Raw genomic sequence first — 17,821 nt, 5'->3', positions numbered from 1 at the left:
TCAGGAGGATCACAAAGTTGTTTATTTTCCCGCCTATAAGAAAAGCTGGATGATGCAGAGTGCAGAGAAACCCAGCCATTCCCCTGGTGAACATACTGGAGCCCCACCAGGCCCTAACAGGCTGTGTCTTTACCAAGGGATTTTCCTGTTTCAACAGAACTGCAATTTCCCTTCCAAGTGCTCCCCGAGGCATTCTGTCATGCCGCTTCTCGGGAGAATTTATTATCCAATTCTGTGCTATTCTACAGCAGCCGTGTCCTTACATCATTGAAAATCTGACTGGCAAAAAAAAAAAAAAAAGTACCAAAATGTCAAATTTCATAGAATCAGGGCAAGAACTGGCCTTCTTTTGGCATTTGGACTGGCTGCCCCTTAAAAAATGCTTTTCTTTCCTTGGCCCTTAGCAAGGCCCAGACTAGAGGCAGAGAAAGGGAGTGACGCTTAGCCTTTGCATTGAAAAATGAGCAAGGTTTTCAACCAAACAGTTGAGCAATTGGACTCATTTTTTAAACACCAAAAATACATCAGATGGACCTACTCATCTGGCTCAGCTTAATACATGTTGGCCTAATGCTACAAACAAATACATAACATTAAGAAAGTCTGAAGGTACAAACAAGTACATGGGACAGTCATTGGCAGCAATGATTTGGCCTGGAGGTGCACCCATGGCTGTGCTGCAGACCGGTCCTCAGAACCAGTACTCAGAGACGAAGATGTGGACGTTGACGACATTTCGGTGGGAGACCACGCCCCCGACCACGTAGTTCATCTCCAGCTTCAGGACTGCATGAAATGGGCCTATGATGGGCCTCACCTGGCGCACAACACCTGGGGAGAGAGCAGAAGGTGTGCCGGAGGTTAGAAGGGACCGCAGCAGCGTAGAGATCAGGAAATGATTTCCCCCAAGAGTTTCGGAGCTAGAAGGGGCCTTAGACCTCATTGAGTCCCGTCCTAAGCCAGATGCTCGAGTTCCCTGAATAACATCCCCTTCCAAGTGTTCACTTCAGGCTCTGCTTCCACCTCCAGGGACTGGTGAAAGTAAACTCACTACTTGCTGTGACAGCCTTTCCATCACACACTGCTCAACCAGGAGGAAAGCTGTGGGTGTGGGCTTTGAAACTGGATGGCCCTGGGGTCAATGTCAGCTTCTGAGCCCAGGTTTTCTGCTTTACCACCATCTATCCACCTGACAGGTTTTAAGGGAGCCTAGAAAAGGGCCTGGCATGGAGTGGATGCCTGATAGACATCTGTCTCCCTCCTTCCATCCCACTGCCCAGTTCTGACCCCTGAGAAGAAATGAAGCAGGTGTATCCTCTTCCCCAGGACCTGTGAGGATTGCAGTGGGCCCTGGATCCTTCTCCAAGCAGAGCAGTCCCAGCTCCCCATAGGACATGCCCCTGGAGCCCTTGCTGTGGATGCCTCTGTGGAGGGTGACACCTAAGCTCACTGTTCAGTGTTTGTGATAACAGGGAAGCAAGAGGTGGCCGGAGTGACTGGATCAGAGCAGCAGTGGAGTGCCCAGGACAGTCAAAAGGGGGATGGATGGTGGAGGGAGACCGATGTCCATTCTGGAAAACAGCTGGGGGTTTCAGGGAGCTCTGCCTATACCAGGGTAGGGACCAGGCAAAGACCGTGGTCAGAGGACAGGGCAGAGACAAAGCTCAGCCATGCCAGGGTAGAAGAGGAGCATCCAGGCATTCCGCAGATTCCAGGGGAGCAGGGTTAGGATAACAGAGTGGGTGCCACAACTCTTCCCCAACCTGGGCCTGCCATCTTGATGTCCCCTGGCCAGGCCTGGCTGGCACTGCCTTCCCTCTGCAGGGCACCCAGAGGCTCACAGAGACTCTTCCACACTCTGGAGAGGGTGAGTATGGGACAGTCCTCACTGCACCATGAAGAGACTGAGTCCCTTTCGAGGCCTAGATTCCCCAGTAAGCAAGCAAGCGGTGCCATGCCCCTGTGCTCCTGCACCTGGTGAGCAAGCAGTGCCATGTCTCCCTGTGCTCCTGCACTGCACGATCCACTTGCCCAGCACAGCATCTGCCAAGGCATCAGCTCCAGCTGTGCAGGACGGCCTTTCCGCCAGAGCAGAGCACTCAGCAGACCCCCTTCGCATGCACACATGTGCTCCTCAGCAGGTGCTGGAATGGTGCCCCGGGTTACAGACATAACCAACAGGATCCTGGTTTTAAAGCTGGTGGAAGGTCTAGGATGAAAGGTAGGCACCAGGCTCTGGTGAAGGGTGTGCATTGTCCAGCAGGGGCAGGAATGGAGGTGAGGAGGGCTGGGAGTAGGACGGGTTTCTTGGAGGAGGTGCCCCTCCTGCAGAGGAAGCTACATGAGCCAGGGCTGCAGGCTGCTTCCCAGAGTCTGCAGCTGAACAGGCACAGGCCTACAGGTGTTGACATCTGTGAATGAACCACTAAGGTCCCCTCTCCATTCCACGCGTTCTGAGAGTAGGATTTGTCTAAAGTGGCATGGAGGGTAGGGCTGAGGGTAACTACCTAACAACTGGGTTCTCTGATCATACCACAGGTCAATTTCTACAGCCAATTTCAGGTACCCCATGGCATCACTGAAAGTGGACTTGTCAAGAGATGTGTACAAGCAGCTCCCCAGAGCTGGTGTGAGCCGGTGTGAGCTGGCCCTGAGATACCTGCTTGGATGCACTGTGAAGAGCAAACACGGAGCCTGCAGCTTCACAGCCACACGTTGAGAAATAGCTACCGACTGCTACAAACAGTTCATTCCAGGCTGGATTCTGCAAGCAGTTCCTCTGCATGCTTAGGAGACGTGCATGGGGACAGCCCATCTCCAGCTCTTGGTGCCCAGGACACAGCAGAGGCTCAGTGGACAACGGAAGGGTCAGGAAGGCCTTCTGTACGAGTGGCTGGTTCCCAGTCAGGAACATCAAGTTCACGCTCAGAAGGAGAATCTGGACACAACGTACCCCCTTTCGCTCCCTGGGCTTATGTTTCAAAAGTGAAAGGCCCAGCAGCTGGGGAGGAATTTCAGGCTGTTCCCTAAGCAAACATGGGCCTTAGCTCCGATGGAGAGATAAGCGCAGGCTTCTGCAGGCTGTCAGCACCCTTGCTCTGCATGCTACCTGGTGATGACATGGCAGCTTTGTCCTGTTTGAAAGCCCATGAACATCTCCAGTTCCCGGCAAAAGACGTAGGCTTGTCACCACCCTGGGCTTGCCAGCAAGCCCTGATGACCGGGTCTCTCCTGCCCATCCCTCCCTGGGCTGGGTCTGCCCACCAGGGTCAGTGTGGGCTCACAGAGCTGAACCCAAACACACCCCCGTGACCCCCTGTATGTCATATTTTTCTCTCCCCATGCCTGAGGCCAACAATGGCGCTCCCCCTCCCCCCCGGCCATGGTGACTTGTCAACTTTACTGGTACTAGGCACAGAGATGGTTCTTACCACCCTTCCTGGCATTCAGAGGTTTGGGGCTTGAAGGAGAAGGGTGAGAGGCTGGCTGAGCCTGTGAATTGCTGCAGGGAGGAATGGCAGGCACCTCCACAAGCTACAGTCAGGTATGTTTTTGTTTCAGCCAGGCACAGTGACTCACGCTTGCAATCCCAGCACTTTTTAGGCGGGCAGATCATGAGCCCATGAGTTCGAGACCAGCCTGGGCAATGTAGCAAAACCCCCGTCTCTACAAAAAATTAGCCAGGCATGGTGGTGTGTGCTTGTAGTCTCAGCTACTCAGGAGGCTGAGGTGGGGGGACTGTTTGAGCCTGGAAAGGTCGAGGTTGCAGTGAGCCAAGATTGTACCACTGCACTCCAGCCTGGGCAACAGAGCAAGACTCCGTCTCAGAAACAAGAGATCTATTTCTGTTATTATTATATTTTTGTATATTATATAGTTTCATATATGATATATATTATACATATAAAATATATATTATAAAACATATTAGTATATCATTTAAAATATATCCTATAGATAATATATGTTAAATTTATATTTTGAATATTTTATATAAAGTATATTTTATAAATTTACATATAATTTATAATCATTTATATAATTATATTTACATAATTATATTTACATATGTGAATACAATTATATAAATATCTATATTTATTTATATAAAATATGTTTATATTTACTCTAAAATTTATAAAATGTAAACAAAATATATATAATCATATTATGTTAATATGTGCATATATTTATCTTAAATGTCTATATTTACTTATTTATTTTTTTGAGACGGAGTTTCGCTCTTGTTGCCCAGGCTGGAGTGCAATGGCGCGATCTTGGCTCACTGCAACCTCCGCCTCTCAGGTTCAAGCAATTCTCCTGTCTCAGCCTCTTGAGTAGCTGGGATTACAGGTGCCAGCCACAATGCCTGGCTAATTTTTGGTATTTTTAGTAGAGAGAGGGTTTCACCATGTTGGCCAGGATGGTCTCGATCTCTTGACCTCGTGATCTGCCTACTTCAGCCTCCCAAAGTTCCAGGAATACAGGGGTGGGCCACCGTGCCCAGCCAAATGTCTAAATTTCAACACAGACTCCTGGACGCACATGGGACTGATAATATCATCGACAGTTCCGATGCACAGAGGGTCTGCGCAGGCTACAAGTGTCTCACACTGGCTGAATAAAAATGTAGAGAAACCGAAGCTCTCTCCTTGGGGGTCAGTCTGGGGACAGAAAGAAAGAAGAAAGTGCTCATGCCGTGAGCTCCATATGAGACAGGGACCTGCCAAAGACATTCTAAGTAGCCCCTTTGAGAGCTGCAGGACACGAACCGACCTGGCTTCATGGTAGGACCCCAGGTGGGGTGTATGACCTTCCTGAGTCTCAATTTCCTCCTCTGTGAACAGGATTAAAAACAGCAACCTTCAAAATCAGAAACAAAACAAACTTGATGTCCTCCTTTTTCTCTCCATTCAGAAATGACTGGCTATCAAAAAGCATTCCAATATTTAAAGCGATCTGACTTGCAGTCAAAGCGTGGCTGAATTCTTAGATAGCAGGTGTTCAGTATTTCTCTTGAACTGATTTATGAGAAAGGAAAGCCCTGAATGTATGGAAAATGTTTGTCCCTAAATACATCGCGTCAGGGCACTTCATGAAGTTTCATCTCTACAATGGCTGGAGACTGGAGCTCCACGCTGTGGGCTGATGATTCTGATTGTGAACAGCTGCATGGTGAGGCGAGAAACAGGAAAGGAAGCAAAGGACTGCGGTGGGGGAAGGGCGCCGCGAAGCGGCAGGGAGGTGCGAGGCTGAACCGCCAATGGGGGTCAGATTCAGGGCCTGGATTTTCTCAGGTTCTTTGCATTTAACAAGAAAAATCATTAAGGCAGAACTAAGAGGGATGCTGCGAGGGTCAAACAGCAGACTGCATGGCTGCACACAGCAGGCGCTGAGGAGTGTGCACCCCCGCCTGCCCTTCCAAAATCAGCTTCTCATCCCTCCCCTCTGACCTGAGGTCCACATTGCATCTCCCAGTCTGCACACAGCCCCCTCAACCCAGGACCCCTTTCCCAGGCCATGCCCTGTCGGCGGACCTGCCCACACGCCCCCAACCTGGCCACATTTTCCTGGGCTCTGCTTTGGGGAACACGTTTCCTCCATCCCCAGGCTGGTTCAAGCATGACTTCCACCTCCTTGCCCTCACTCTGACTGAACCCAGGCCAGTGGCCAGGGAGGACTTCATGAAAGAGGACCTAAACAGTTAGCTGGTCCTCAGTGCCTGGCACATAACAGATGCCAAATAAATGCCTGCAGAATCAAGATTCTCATGCCACTTTTCCTCGTAGCATCCTACCCACCCATCAGCCCATCCATCTACTCACCCACCCATCTATCCATCCACCCACCCACCCACCAGTCCATCCACTCACCCACCCATCTATCCATCCACCCACCCACCCACCCACCAGTCCATCCACTCACCCATCCATCTATCATCCATCCATCCACCCACCCACCCACCAATCCATCCACTCACCCATCCATGGATCCAACCACCCATCCAGTCACCCACCCATCAACCCAACCATCCACTCACCCATCCATCTATCCATCCATCCATCCATCCATCCCTCCATCCATCCATCCATCCACCCACCCACCCACCCACCAATCCATCCACTCACCCATCCATGGATCCAACTATCCATCCATTCACCCACCCATCAACCCAACCATCCACTCACCCATTCATCTATCATCCATCCATCCCTCCATCCATCCATCCCCCACCCACCCACGAATCCATCTACTCACCCACCCATGGATCCATCCATCCATCCATTAGAGGCTACCCACCCATCCATTAGGGGCTACTCTGCACAGGGGAGCTTTAAACAGGAAGCTTTAAATTGGATTTTGAGGAATACATAGGAGCCAAGGAAGCAGGAAGAGCATGTGCAAAGCCCAAAAATATGAAGGTTCAGGCCAGTTCTGGGAACAGTGTCAATCTTGGGGAGACAGACAGATGAGGTTGAGTCATGCGCCACCTGGTGGAGAACTGCCCCAGCACCTCACTTCGTCAGTCTCAGAGAACCAGGAAGCTGGGTCACCTCCTGGTTTCCTCCCCACCACCAATTCTACACCACTGTTCTTCCAGAACCACTGCCAACTTCCCTGTCACAGGGAAGGAGGAAGAAATAGCGAGGAACACTCACTGCCCACATGCAGCATGGCAAACAGGAGAGCCGCCACCAGGGGCCCAGTTCCATCCATCCATTTGATCCTACAGACTCTGATTTGCCATCTCCCATGTGCCAGACACTGGGACCAGCTGGACGCTTCATAGACATCTTCACAGAAGTCTTCCCCAGGTCCCCTATGTCACCTGGCACCTGGTCTCTTTCCACTGTGACACTGCATCTGCTCATTTCAGGGGACGCTCACAGTCGGTTTCCCTGTTCAGGGACAGCATCAGCTCAACTCTGCCCCGCCGTCCCCAACCCAGGGCCTGGTAGGCCCATGGCAGGCTTTCTGTCATGATCACATGGTAAGATGAAGACCGAAGGAGGAGGAAGGGAGAGAAGGAAGAAGGAGAATCAGTGCTTGAAGCCTCACAATCTAGGAACGAAGACAACACGTTCTCCTGAAGGAAAGGGGAGCCACTGGAGGCTCGGAGTGAGAGCAGTTCATTCGGAAGGACCACCCCAGCAGCAAAAGGCAGGGCCGACAGGCACACTGCCATCACGCCTGGCTTGTCTGTCTTACCTGCCCGGGTGTTTACCTTCCCACCTTTCCAAAGCCCCCGAAAGAAAAAAAGGCCACGGTGCTGAGTTCAACTGCGTTAATCTTCCAAATCCTCATCCTTGGCATTTAGCTTCAGGTCTCAGACGCTGCTGGTATCCCTCGGCATGTCTGTGCCTCTTAAAGATATAATTAAGCACTTTTTTCCCCGTTGAAAAATGTAGGCTCCCTGGGGCGCTTCACTTTCATGTCTTGGCTCTGCTTTGTAAGCTGCAGCTGATGTGCCGGGGACCCAGGATCCTGAACACGAAGCGCACGGTCCCGTGGGGAGACCTTCGCTGCCTCTTGGGCTCTGTGGGCCACATCCTCGGCCCTGTCTCGAAGCCGTCTTTCAGCGCCTGCTACTTGATGTTGCATGTGATTGTCTCTCCATTGTTTGAAATGATGACAGTCGGTGGCGGCGGGTGGTCTCTCCGCCTGAGTCTCACGTCTCTGACTCTAGACACTGGTCTATAAAGAAACCTAGAGTCACAGCCCTGAGTTCCCATGCTGCTCTGCATTGACCAGCTGTGTGACCTTGCGCAAGTTGCCATCCCTTCTGAAGTGCAGCCACCAAGGCGAGGCTTGTGTTTCTAGCTGACAAAGTGTAATGGAGTGTACAGGGCTGGGATGATGAATCAAGAGACTGTACAATATCTCATACCAGTGGAAATTAACTGTGTTTTAAAAGAGCAATCTGAAGGCCGGGTGCGGTGGCTCGCACCTGTAATCCCAGCAGTTTGGGAGGCTGAGACGTGGATCCCTTGAGGTCAGGAGTTCGAGACTATCCTGGCCAACATGGTGAAACCCCATCTCTACTAAAAAAATACAAAATTAGTCAGGTGTGGTGGCACACGCCTGTAGTCCCAGCTACTCGGGAGGCTGAGGCAGGAGAATCGCTTGAACCCAGTAGGTGAAGGTTGCAGGGAGCCGAGATCACACCACTGCACTCCAGCCTAGGCGACAAGAGTGAAACTCCATCTCAGAAAAAGAAACAAAACCCAAAAAACTCCCAGCAATTTGAGTTAGAAAAAGCGCAGGTGGGACTTTGAAAGCAGCATGTCAACGTCATAAACAGAATAAGAAGCTACAAAGCTATCCCTCCCTGAAATCAGATTCTGGAGTCATTTATTCTCTTGATGATGATCTGTTTCCCCACTACCATGCAGGGCTGAGGCCAAGGCCCCTGTCTTTCTTGCCCACTCTTCTGTCCCTGGCCCTTGGAACATAGGAAGCCCTTGGTCCTACTCTGCCTGACGCGTAGAAGGCACTCAGCAAATGCCTATTGAATGAATAGATGAACTAAAGGTGAAAGCAGCAGGCAATTTGTAAAGGCAAAAATCATCGCCCACAGGTGAAAGTATCGGGAAAGAATGAACAAACAGCCCAAGGTCAGGATTTCAGATGGCAACCGCCTGGAAGGGGCAGGGCAACAAGTGAGAGCCAGGCCTCCCTGTCTGGCCTTGGTGGCCACCACGTGGGGCCAGCCATGAGCAGAAAGGGAGGGAAGTGTGGGCCTGTGTGGACAAGGTGCTGGAATAGAGAGGCCGGGAGCTCAGAGGAGACCCAGGAAGGCTCGCCTATCACAAGCACCATAGGCAGCTGAAAAGAAGCAAACAATCACTAAGCCCTGGTAAATTCACCCCGAGAGGCATCACGGTCCCTGCAGGCGAGGACAAGTGGCACAGACCAACGGCAAAGAGGGAAATTCCAGAACACGTGGGGCCAGGGGCAGTGGCTCATGCCTGTCATCCCAGCACTTTGGGAGGCTGAGGCCGGTGGGTCGCCTAAAGTCAGGAGTTTGAGACCAACAGGGTGGAACCCTGCCTCTACTAAAAATACAAAAATTAGCTGGGAATGGTGGTAGGTGCCTGTAATCCCAGCTACTTGGGAGGTTGAGGCAGGAGAATCACCTGAACCTGGGAGGCGGAGGTTGCAGTGAGCCGAGATCACGCCACTGCACTCCAACCTGGGCGACCGAGCGAGACTCTGTCCAAAAAGAAAAAAAAAACAAAACGAACACATGGAAGGGCTGTCAGAACTCACAAAGCCACCAACTAGAGTGTGCATGGGCTAGAAACAGGCCACGCAGCCGCGGACATGGCTGGAGTTAGAGGGACCCCACGTACCCACTGCCGCCTTCAGTTCCCATCGCAGTTAGAGAGGAGACATGGTCGCCCTCCTTTTCCTTGGGAGAAAAATGAGGCTCTGAGAGGAGCACCTTCCAGATCACGGAGCGAACAGGGCCACAGGCTGTCGTCTGGCTGGGACTGACCTCAGAGCCCAGCTCTTCCCATCCCACTGCGTCTCCTTCCTCCGACTGTACAGCCCTTAGCTGTGTCATAAACATACGGCAACGCCAGCAGAGAGGAACGACAGGGCAATCACGCCAGGAGCTGGTGGTGCGGTTGAAGGGACTGAGCTCCCAAAACCTGGTCTTCTCTGCTGGTCTGAGAAACGCCGTACAAGCCGGGAAGCAAGGGGGACAGGTGTCTGGGCTACATATTTAAAATACCAAGTGTCAGTCAACATGTCTCAGCAGAACTCGTCAGCCGTATTTCTTGATTGTTATAAATGTGCTCCTTCCGCGGCTCTCCCGTGAGCTAAATCAGACAGTTTGAGGGAGACGGCTGCAGGTAGCTGAACAAAAGGGTACCAGAGTGCACCTTTCCCCTTGGGGAGAAAAATGAAGGGAAATGTCAGCTTTGGACTAAAGCTCCTCAGCCTTCACCGTGATGTGGAGCTGACATTTCTGCAGCGCTTTGTCATCACAGAGCTCGTTCACATCCACTGCCTCTCCCCTCATTGCAGACGCAGGCAGCGGGGGCTCACAGGGGAGAGAATTCGGCTCTGTGTGGTTATGTGAGTCACTGACAGTTACACAGCCAGCAAGCAGCAAACCAGAACTGGAGCCCAGACCCTGCGCCACTGCCCCTTCCGTCAAGCTCAGCAGCCTTGACAAAGGAAGACAAGGTCTGGGAGTGTTCCAGAAGGATCTGCCATCTGATGCCCCTCCTTTTAGGAGAAATGAACAGGTGACTGAGATTGGACAGATAAGAAATTAGGCTGGGTGTGGTGGCGCACACCTGTAATCCCAGCACTTTGGGAGGCTGAGGTGGGCGGATTATGAGGTCAGGAGTTCAAGACCAGTCTGGCCAACATTGTGAAACCCCATCTCAACTAAACCTACAAAAAATTAGCCAGATGTGGTGGTGGGCACCCGTAATCCCAGCTACTTGGGAGGTTGAGGCAGGAGAATCGCGTGAACCTAGGAGGTGGAGGTTGCAGTGAGCAGAGATCGTGCCATTGTACTCTAGCCTGGGTGACAGTGCGAGACTCTGTCTCAAATAAATAATAAATAAATAAAAAGAAATCACTTCCCCTCCCTCTGTGTGTCTCCTGCACAGACCTCAGCCTCCAGCCACCTACCTGCTGGGGTCCTCCTTGACCCCAAACCCAAGCTTGTCAGTCTACCCAGTCTCTCCAGATGCCCCTCCCAGATGGGCAATTCAAACCCAAGTGCACCAAACACTGACCCACCCTCCTCTTTCTCTCTTTCTCTCTCTTTCTTTCTTAACAGAGTCTTGCTCTGTTACCAGACTGGAGTGCAGTGGCACGATCTCGGCTCACTGCAACCTCTGCCTCCCAAGTTCAAGCAATTCTCCTGCCTCAGCCTCCCGAGTAGCTGGGACTACAGGCGCACGCCACCACACCCAGCTAATTTTTGTATTTTTTTTTTTCAGTGGAGAGGGGGTTTCTCCATGTTGGTCAAGCTGGTCTCGAACTCCTGATCTCAGGTGATCCATCCACCTAGGCCTCCCAAAGTGCTGGAATTATAGGCGTGAACCACTGTGCCTGGCTGATGTGTGCATTCTTTTTTTTTTTTTTTTTTTTTTTTTGAGACGGAGTTTCGCTCTTGTTACCCAGGCTGGAGTGCAATGGCGTGATCTTGGCTCACCGCAACCTCCGTCCCCTGGGTTCAGGCAATTCTCCTGCCTCAGCCTACTGAGTAGCTGGGATTACAGGCACGCACCACCATGCCCAGCTAATTTTTTGTATTTTTAGTAGAGATGGGGTTTCACCATGTTGACCAGGATGGTCTCGATCTCTTGACCTCGTGATCCACCCGCCTCAGCCTCCCAAAGTGCTGGGATTACAGGCGTGAGCCACCGCGCCCGGCCTGATGTGTGCATTAAGTCATGTCACCTGAGCCTGGAATTTCCTGTGTGCCTCAGTTTCCTCATCTGGGAAATGGGAATAATGATCTGCAGGGTTGCTATGAGGAACAAGTAACATACATATATATATATATGCTCAGAAGAGTGCCTGGCACACCGCCAGGGCCACAGAGGGCTTGCTGTTAATTTGAGGACCGTGATAGCTGGGGTTCTAGCCTTGGCCACAGATGGGACGTTCCTAGCAGAGTCCTCCTGGAAACAGCCGACATCCTCCCCCATGCTGGCCGGGTAATGGCAGGCGCTGAGGCTCTTTCACAGATTTAAAGACGGTCAGGAGAAGCCGCGAAAAGATTCATATCATCGTCATTCTCTGTCTGTTTTTTTCCCTAATTTTGCACACTATGCCTCTACTGCTATTTGGTTAAAACATTTAATTTTTTAAAACAAGCATAATTCATGAATGTGCCCGGTGATATTAAGAGCTTTTCAGAAGGTGCAGACCAGATGCCTAAGAGGGTCACAAGTCATTCCTGAGGGAAGCTCTGGAGACTAAGACGCTGTTCCCGGCTCCTTTTAACCCCTTGGTGACTCTGGAAATCAGCAGGTGTGTGGGATCCTGCAGTCAGTTAAGGGCACCTGTGGGGGGCTGGGTTCGGGTGACCCCCTAATGGGTGCATCTGTTCTCTGTGTGTGTAAGAAACAAGGACAAACAGGGTGACAGTGGGTAGCCTTGCATGAATGGACCCCTGCAGGCTCTTCCGTCTAGGAATTGTTTGGTGGAATTGAAAGTCAAGCAAAAAAACTCCCAATGCCACACCGCTGGTGCTTCCCTCTTTACGACACGCCTCCCGCTGGCACAAGCATTTCTCTGCTTTTGTTCACAGCAGACTTTCTAGAAGAACTTCCCCAGGCAAGGCCACTCCAGCGCTCTGCTATGCCCTCTGCCCGGAGCCTTCTTCCTCCAGATCTCTGTATAGGTCACTTCCTCAGCTCCTGAGTCTTTGACACATCACCGACCACCAGATTTAAAGCTGCACTGCCATGCTGCACCCCGCCTCCCCCTCCCCATCCCCTGTTCTGCGCAGCCCTCACCAGCATCTTGTCATGTGTATGTTATGCTTGTTTCTCATCTGCTGTTACTTCTGGAATAAAAAGTGTATGAGGCAGGCATCCATGTCTGCCTTAGTCGCTGCTGCATTCCTCAGAGCAGGGCCTGCCCCCGGGGAGGCACACATTTCTCGCTGGGAGAATGAGTATGAGGAGTGCTGCAAACAGGGCTCATCCTGGGCCGCAGGAGCACAAAAGAAGGAGTTGCACACTCTGCATGTGGAATGAGTGGAGGGCATCCAAGAGGAGGTGACAGCTGACATGGGCTTTGAGGGATGAATAGGAGTTCACCAAGAGGAGGAGGAGGTGAAAGTCATGGCTACAGTCCAGGAGAAGAGGGAGGCCATGGAACGTTTCAGATCTGAGGCATGGGCTGGAGTGGCTGAAGCAGAGTGGAAGCAAGAGGAAGGAACAAGACGCAAGCGGCAGAACCGGAGGGCTGGTGAGCAGATCTGGGTGCTTCCCTCCAGCCTGGAGCCCAGGCATCTCCGAGCGCTGGGCCCCCAGGGGCCAGCCCACAACTGGCAAACAAGCACAAATTCCCTACCTCGTATATTTTTTCTTCCAGAGGGTAGGAGCAGATGAGGCAGATGAGCAGCTCTGGGCTGAGGATGCCTCTATGGCCAGGGAGCAGGGATGGGTGTGAAAAGCGGGGCACAGAACACAGCAGTCGCAGCAACACAGGCTGTGGGCATGGGGAGTGGGTCCGTGCCTTCCAGCATCAGGAACCAGCGGCCAGGCACATTTCACTGTGACGCGCACTGCTAAGAGGGGAGATGTTCTAGCCGGGCTCTGTAACATGCTCATGGACCTCCCAGCCCAGTGACAACATCTGGGAGGCGGGGTATCCACAGGTCTGAGATGCAGCCCACGTGCCTCACAGGAGTCCCCCAAAAGCTCACGAGAACAGCAGCACGTCAAGGTCCCAGAGTAGGGACCTCTGTCCCTGCACTGTCCCAAGGCCCTGTCCACATGGCCTGGCCCAGCCCTGCCTGCTGGCTCCTGGTGCTGTGGATGGCCTGATGTCTCCCACCAACAGGTATTGCTGGGACCCCACCCTGCCTGGGCCCTTGGGCTGACCCCACAGTGAAAGGGATACACTTGTTTCCCACGTGGCCCCATTCCAGGACCTCCCCTACTCCTTCCAAAACACCTGCTTACCCCCACACCTTTCACCTGCTCAGCGTGCGTCTGTGTCTTCTTGCCCCTGCAATTCGTGGTCCCTGACAGCTCAGGCCTGTGTCCATGGGGACCAGGGAAGCACAGGGAGGTGGGAATTTTCAGATGCCCGCCAGGTGCGAAGTCCAGCCCAAACCTTGACGAGCACCACTGCCTATGTGCAAGGCAGGCGTCTCAAGTCTGGGTTCCTTCCACCCTCCCCCTGAGGCCATGACAGTCCCGTCCATGGTGACCCTGCAGATGTGGGGCTATGTAATCTTCTGACCTCTTTTGGCTGAATCGTCTCACCTGAGCTGCACCAAAAAGGCCTGTAGAGAGGGGTGTAGCAGGCCCCCCGGGGTTCAGCAGGGCAACACAGCCCATCTCCCCACCACGCTGTCTCCTGCAGGTTGGCCACAGCAGGGAGTGCTGGGCAGGCCGTATGCCACCGACCCTTCCGTGCCAGGTCCTGGGCTGGAAAACCGATCTGGGGTGTGGAGTGTGGCCCTCACGTGAACAGGGAGTCTCCGGGGCTGAGGCCTTGAGCCCTGAATGAATGCTGTCCATGTCACTGCAGGTCCAGTCCTGGCTGTCTGGGGGGCCACCCACAGCAAGGAGGTTTCTGGGACTGCTCCCCGGGGGCCCCCTATGTGTCTCATTCAGGGAGACTCGAAAGCAGAGGCTGTGCCCCATTAAATGCTATCAAGCCCTCTGAGGAGTCTGGCCTGAGCCCAGGAACTGCTGCAGGGAGAGCTACCAGCTTTGTGATGGGGGGTGACTTCTGAGCATTTTGGTATCTCGGGAATTGGGGATTGATAAGCTCAAGGCGCTCTGGAGGGTAACAGCAGCTGTTGCAGAGGGGCTACGTGCAGTCACTCAGGGCACAGCGCCGGATGCCGCAGACCCATCTCTGCCCCATAGGGTCACGACACAGGAAGCAGAAAAGGTGCATGTTCCCTTTCCATCTCCCAGTCTCTGAGAAACCCTCCCTGCCTGCCCTCCACCTCCTGGGACTCTCGACAACACCCCCAGCTCAAGATAGAGTCAGGCCGCAGCTGATCGCAGCCTGGAGGAGGCCGGACTCAGTGCCCTGGGAAACAACTTGGCTGCCGGCCAGGGTGTGGCCCCAGGGGTGACAGGGCTGTGCCTCCCAGAGAAAAGAAAGAGCCTAATCCCTGGGATTTGCCGTGAAAGTCAGGACAGGGCAATCACTCATCGTCGGGCAGGGACGGCTGTGCTGTTGTTTTTAGGTGGAATTTCTGAATCTCATTTGTAATGTGTACTGATCCCGGGCCAAACTCTCTACATGGGCTGCAGGACACGGTCAGCAGCACACAGTTAACCCCTTAAGAGTAATAATTTTAACGAGGTGATCTGGGCCCTGTGGCTGGGACACTGGATGGTCTCAAGCCTTGACTGAGGCCTTGCCTGGCCAGGGGGAGAGGTACAGCGTGTTAGATACCTTCATTCACAAGCCCTTGTACTGGGGCTGCTGCGTACGGTTGAGCAGGTTGTGCACTGCAAATAGACTAAGAGGTGAACAGTGCTCCCTAGGTTTTGCAGCGCACAACACATTCAACTGTACATAGCAGCGCTGCCACAAACCACTCCTCTGTCCCTCTGAGACATGAACCACACCAACTCCTAAGCCACAAGCACTTTCAGCTGTGCGAACTCTGGCAGGATGGGGAGCTTCTTAAAAGCAGGATGTGTAGCTTGGACGTAGATGTATTCTCCAGTACCCAGTGCAGGGCCTGGCAGTACCCCACATGCACTGGGGATGCATCAGTATCCCAGGATGTTCTTGCTGAACGAATAAGGTAACTCAAGGATGACAGGACATGGAGGCCAGCCTCACCAGCCCTCCACTGTGAGATCTGCCTGTTAAATAGGTCCCGGGTAGTTGGAGCCACTTTGGGCTGAACGGTCCTGGCCCTGTCCCATGATCCTTGCTCTGGCCTGTTGTCCCCTGAGGAGGCTCTGGGCCCCCACCAGCCCGCCAGTTCCGAACTGCTTCCTCACAGCAGTTCATGTATCCTCCACACTAGACCACTCTCATGTCAAGATAGGCACAAACCTCGGTCCTGATAACCCTGCAAGGCAAATATTACTGTGGCAATTGTGCTGAGAAGAAAGCTGAGGCTCAGACAGGTTATGAAACTTGCCTAAAGTCACAAAGCTGGAAACAGAACAAAGCCACAAGCCCAGAGCAGTTTGCCGCGGACATGCAGACTCAACCACGCTCTGCCTGAAAGGGGCCACCCAAGCCATTGCCATTTTTCAAATGGTAAACTTGAAATTGGGTAATAATCCTTATACACCCACAGATGGAATTTAAAATGCGATTTCAAAACACAGACTGTGGTAGTTCCCTTTAAGAGGGGGTGTGAGGGCGGCAGGAGCGTGTTGACACACTGGCTAAGCTCGGAGGCTCCCACGACTTAGCACAGACAGTGTGGGAAAGCGGCTGTCAAGTTCACTTTCACGGAAAAGCCTGGGTGTTGTGCAGGCTTCTTATCCTACGTTGCCTCAGCATGCATTCTGGGTCTACGTTTAACTCTCACACCAGAGCAGGGCTCAGTCACCCTTGCCGCGGGTTCCAGTTCTCCACCTGCTCCCGGTTCCTCAAGGTGGTTGACCCAGATGTCCACCTTAGACCACCACCCCCTGGGGGCCCCCGCCTCATGGGACAGCTGGATACAACCCAAAGACCCCCACGCCTATGGGGACCATGCAGGTCCAGGCAGCAATGACTCCCTTCAGTCGCTGCATGACCTCAGGGAACTCCTGCCTGCTCCAAGCCCCCAAATAGAATGCCTCAAGGGAAACCTGCCTGGACAATGCCCTGGGCCCCAGCAAAGGCTGGGGGCTTTCTCTCATTCTGCAGGCGCTTCCCCTTCCCATTGGCCCTGCGAGGGGTGCTGCCCACCTCTCTGGGGACCTGTGAATAACAAACTGCTTCTGTTACTTCCTATGTTTATTGCACTGTCTTCTCTGTGTCTCACCTGACTGGCACATCAAAACCTAGCTTCTGGCCTGCTGTGGTGGCTCACACCGGTAGTCCCAGCACTTTGGGAGGCCAACGCGGGCGGATCACAAGGTCAGGAGTTTGAGACCAGCTTGACCAGCATGGTGAAACCCTGTCTCTAATAAAATACAAAAATTAGCCAGGTGTGGTGGCAGGTGCCTGTAATCCCAGCTACTCAGGAGGCTGAAGCAGGAGAATTGCTTGAAACCAGGAGGTGGAGGTTGCAGGGAGCTGAGATCACGCCATTGCACTCCAGCCTGGGTGACAGAATGAGACTTTGTCTCAAAAAACAAACAAACAAAACAAAACAAAACAAAACCCCTAGCTTCCTTCCTGATCACAGCTAGATGTATAGCCACTCTCAAGAGAGAGACAGCAAGGCCAAATGGGGAAGAACTGACATTTACAGAACATTTAGGTTTCCATTAGTATTACATCCTGTGCACCCACTGTGTGCCAGCTATGCCAGGAGCTTTCACACACATCGTTTCATCGAATTACACAAATTAGATGCAGAGGCTGCCATGAGGGCATTTCCTTCCTAGATGTGGTCAAGGTGACCGTGTCTAAGGTGAGCGGTTCATGTGGACTTTACCGCTGCCATGCTGCGTGGCCGGCCCTGCCCCTGCCAGGAGCTGAGGACCCGAACCCTTCAGCTTCTCTGAGGAACCCTGTGGCAGCTGAACCCACAGAGCTGCCTGGGGAGCTGAGGGGCTTGGGGGGCAACAGAGAGCTGACTGACTTCAGGACCTGCCTGGGAAGTGCAGTTCCAACTCGCCGGCTGTGGGACCCTGGACCAGCACTTCCTTTTTCTTCTTCCATAAACAGCAATACCAGCCCCAGGTTGGCCATCCCACCAGGCTGCTCAGGGATCTAATGGCATATGGCACTTGTGAAGGGCCTCTGGGCACAGGATGGGTGAACGTACAGGGGAGGCACCAGGTGATTCCAACACAAAACTTCCAGCAAAGTGTCCGAATACTGTCCCTGGGCCCAGGGCAGGCTTGGGCTGGGGACACACGGTCTGGTCTTGATACTACAGGATTGTCCTTTCTCCAAGCCAGAGGGTATAAAACATCTCCGAGATTGGCTGGGCATAGCGATTCATGCTTGTAATCCCCGCACT

The 17,821-nt window shown here is 52.8% G+C and overlaps 1 protein-coding gene across 1 annotated transcript in view; it reads right to left on the bottom strand.

The window, feature by feature from the left end:
- The window catches only part of FBLN1 (fibulin 1), a 91,117-nt gene continuing 73,296 nt past the window's right edge, over positions 1 to 17,821 (bottom strand). Inside the window, exon 17 of the mRNA XM_064368215.1 lies at positions 1 to 831. Coding sequence (XP_064224285.1) covers positions 692 to 831 — 140 coding nt within the window. The 3' untranslated portion in view covers positions 1 to 691. The remainder of the gene's footprint in view (positions 832 to 17,821) is intronic.

This window comes from Aotus nancymaae, unplaced genomic scaffold (genome assembly GCF_030222135.1).
Source record: "Aotus nancymaae isolate 86718 unplaced genomic scaffold, 86718_ANA_hifiasm-v0.15.2.pri h1tg000076l, whole genome shotgun sequence".
In the NCBI taxonomy this organism is placed as follows: domain Eukaryota; kingdom Metazoa; phylum Chordata; class Mammalia; order Primates; family Aotidae; genus Aotus; species Aotus nancymaae.
The sequence above is the reverse complement of the archived record's forward strand: the minus strand, read 5'-3'. Positions and strand labels throughout refer to the sequence as shown.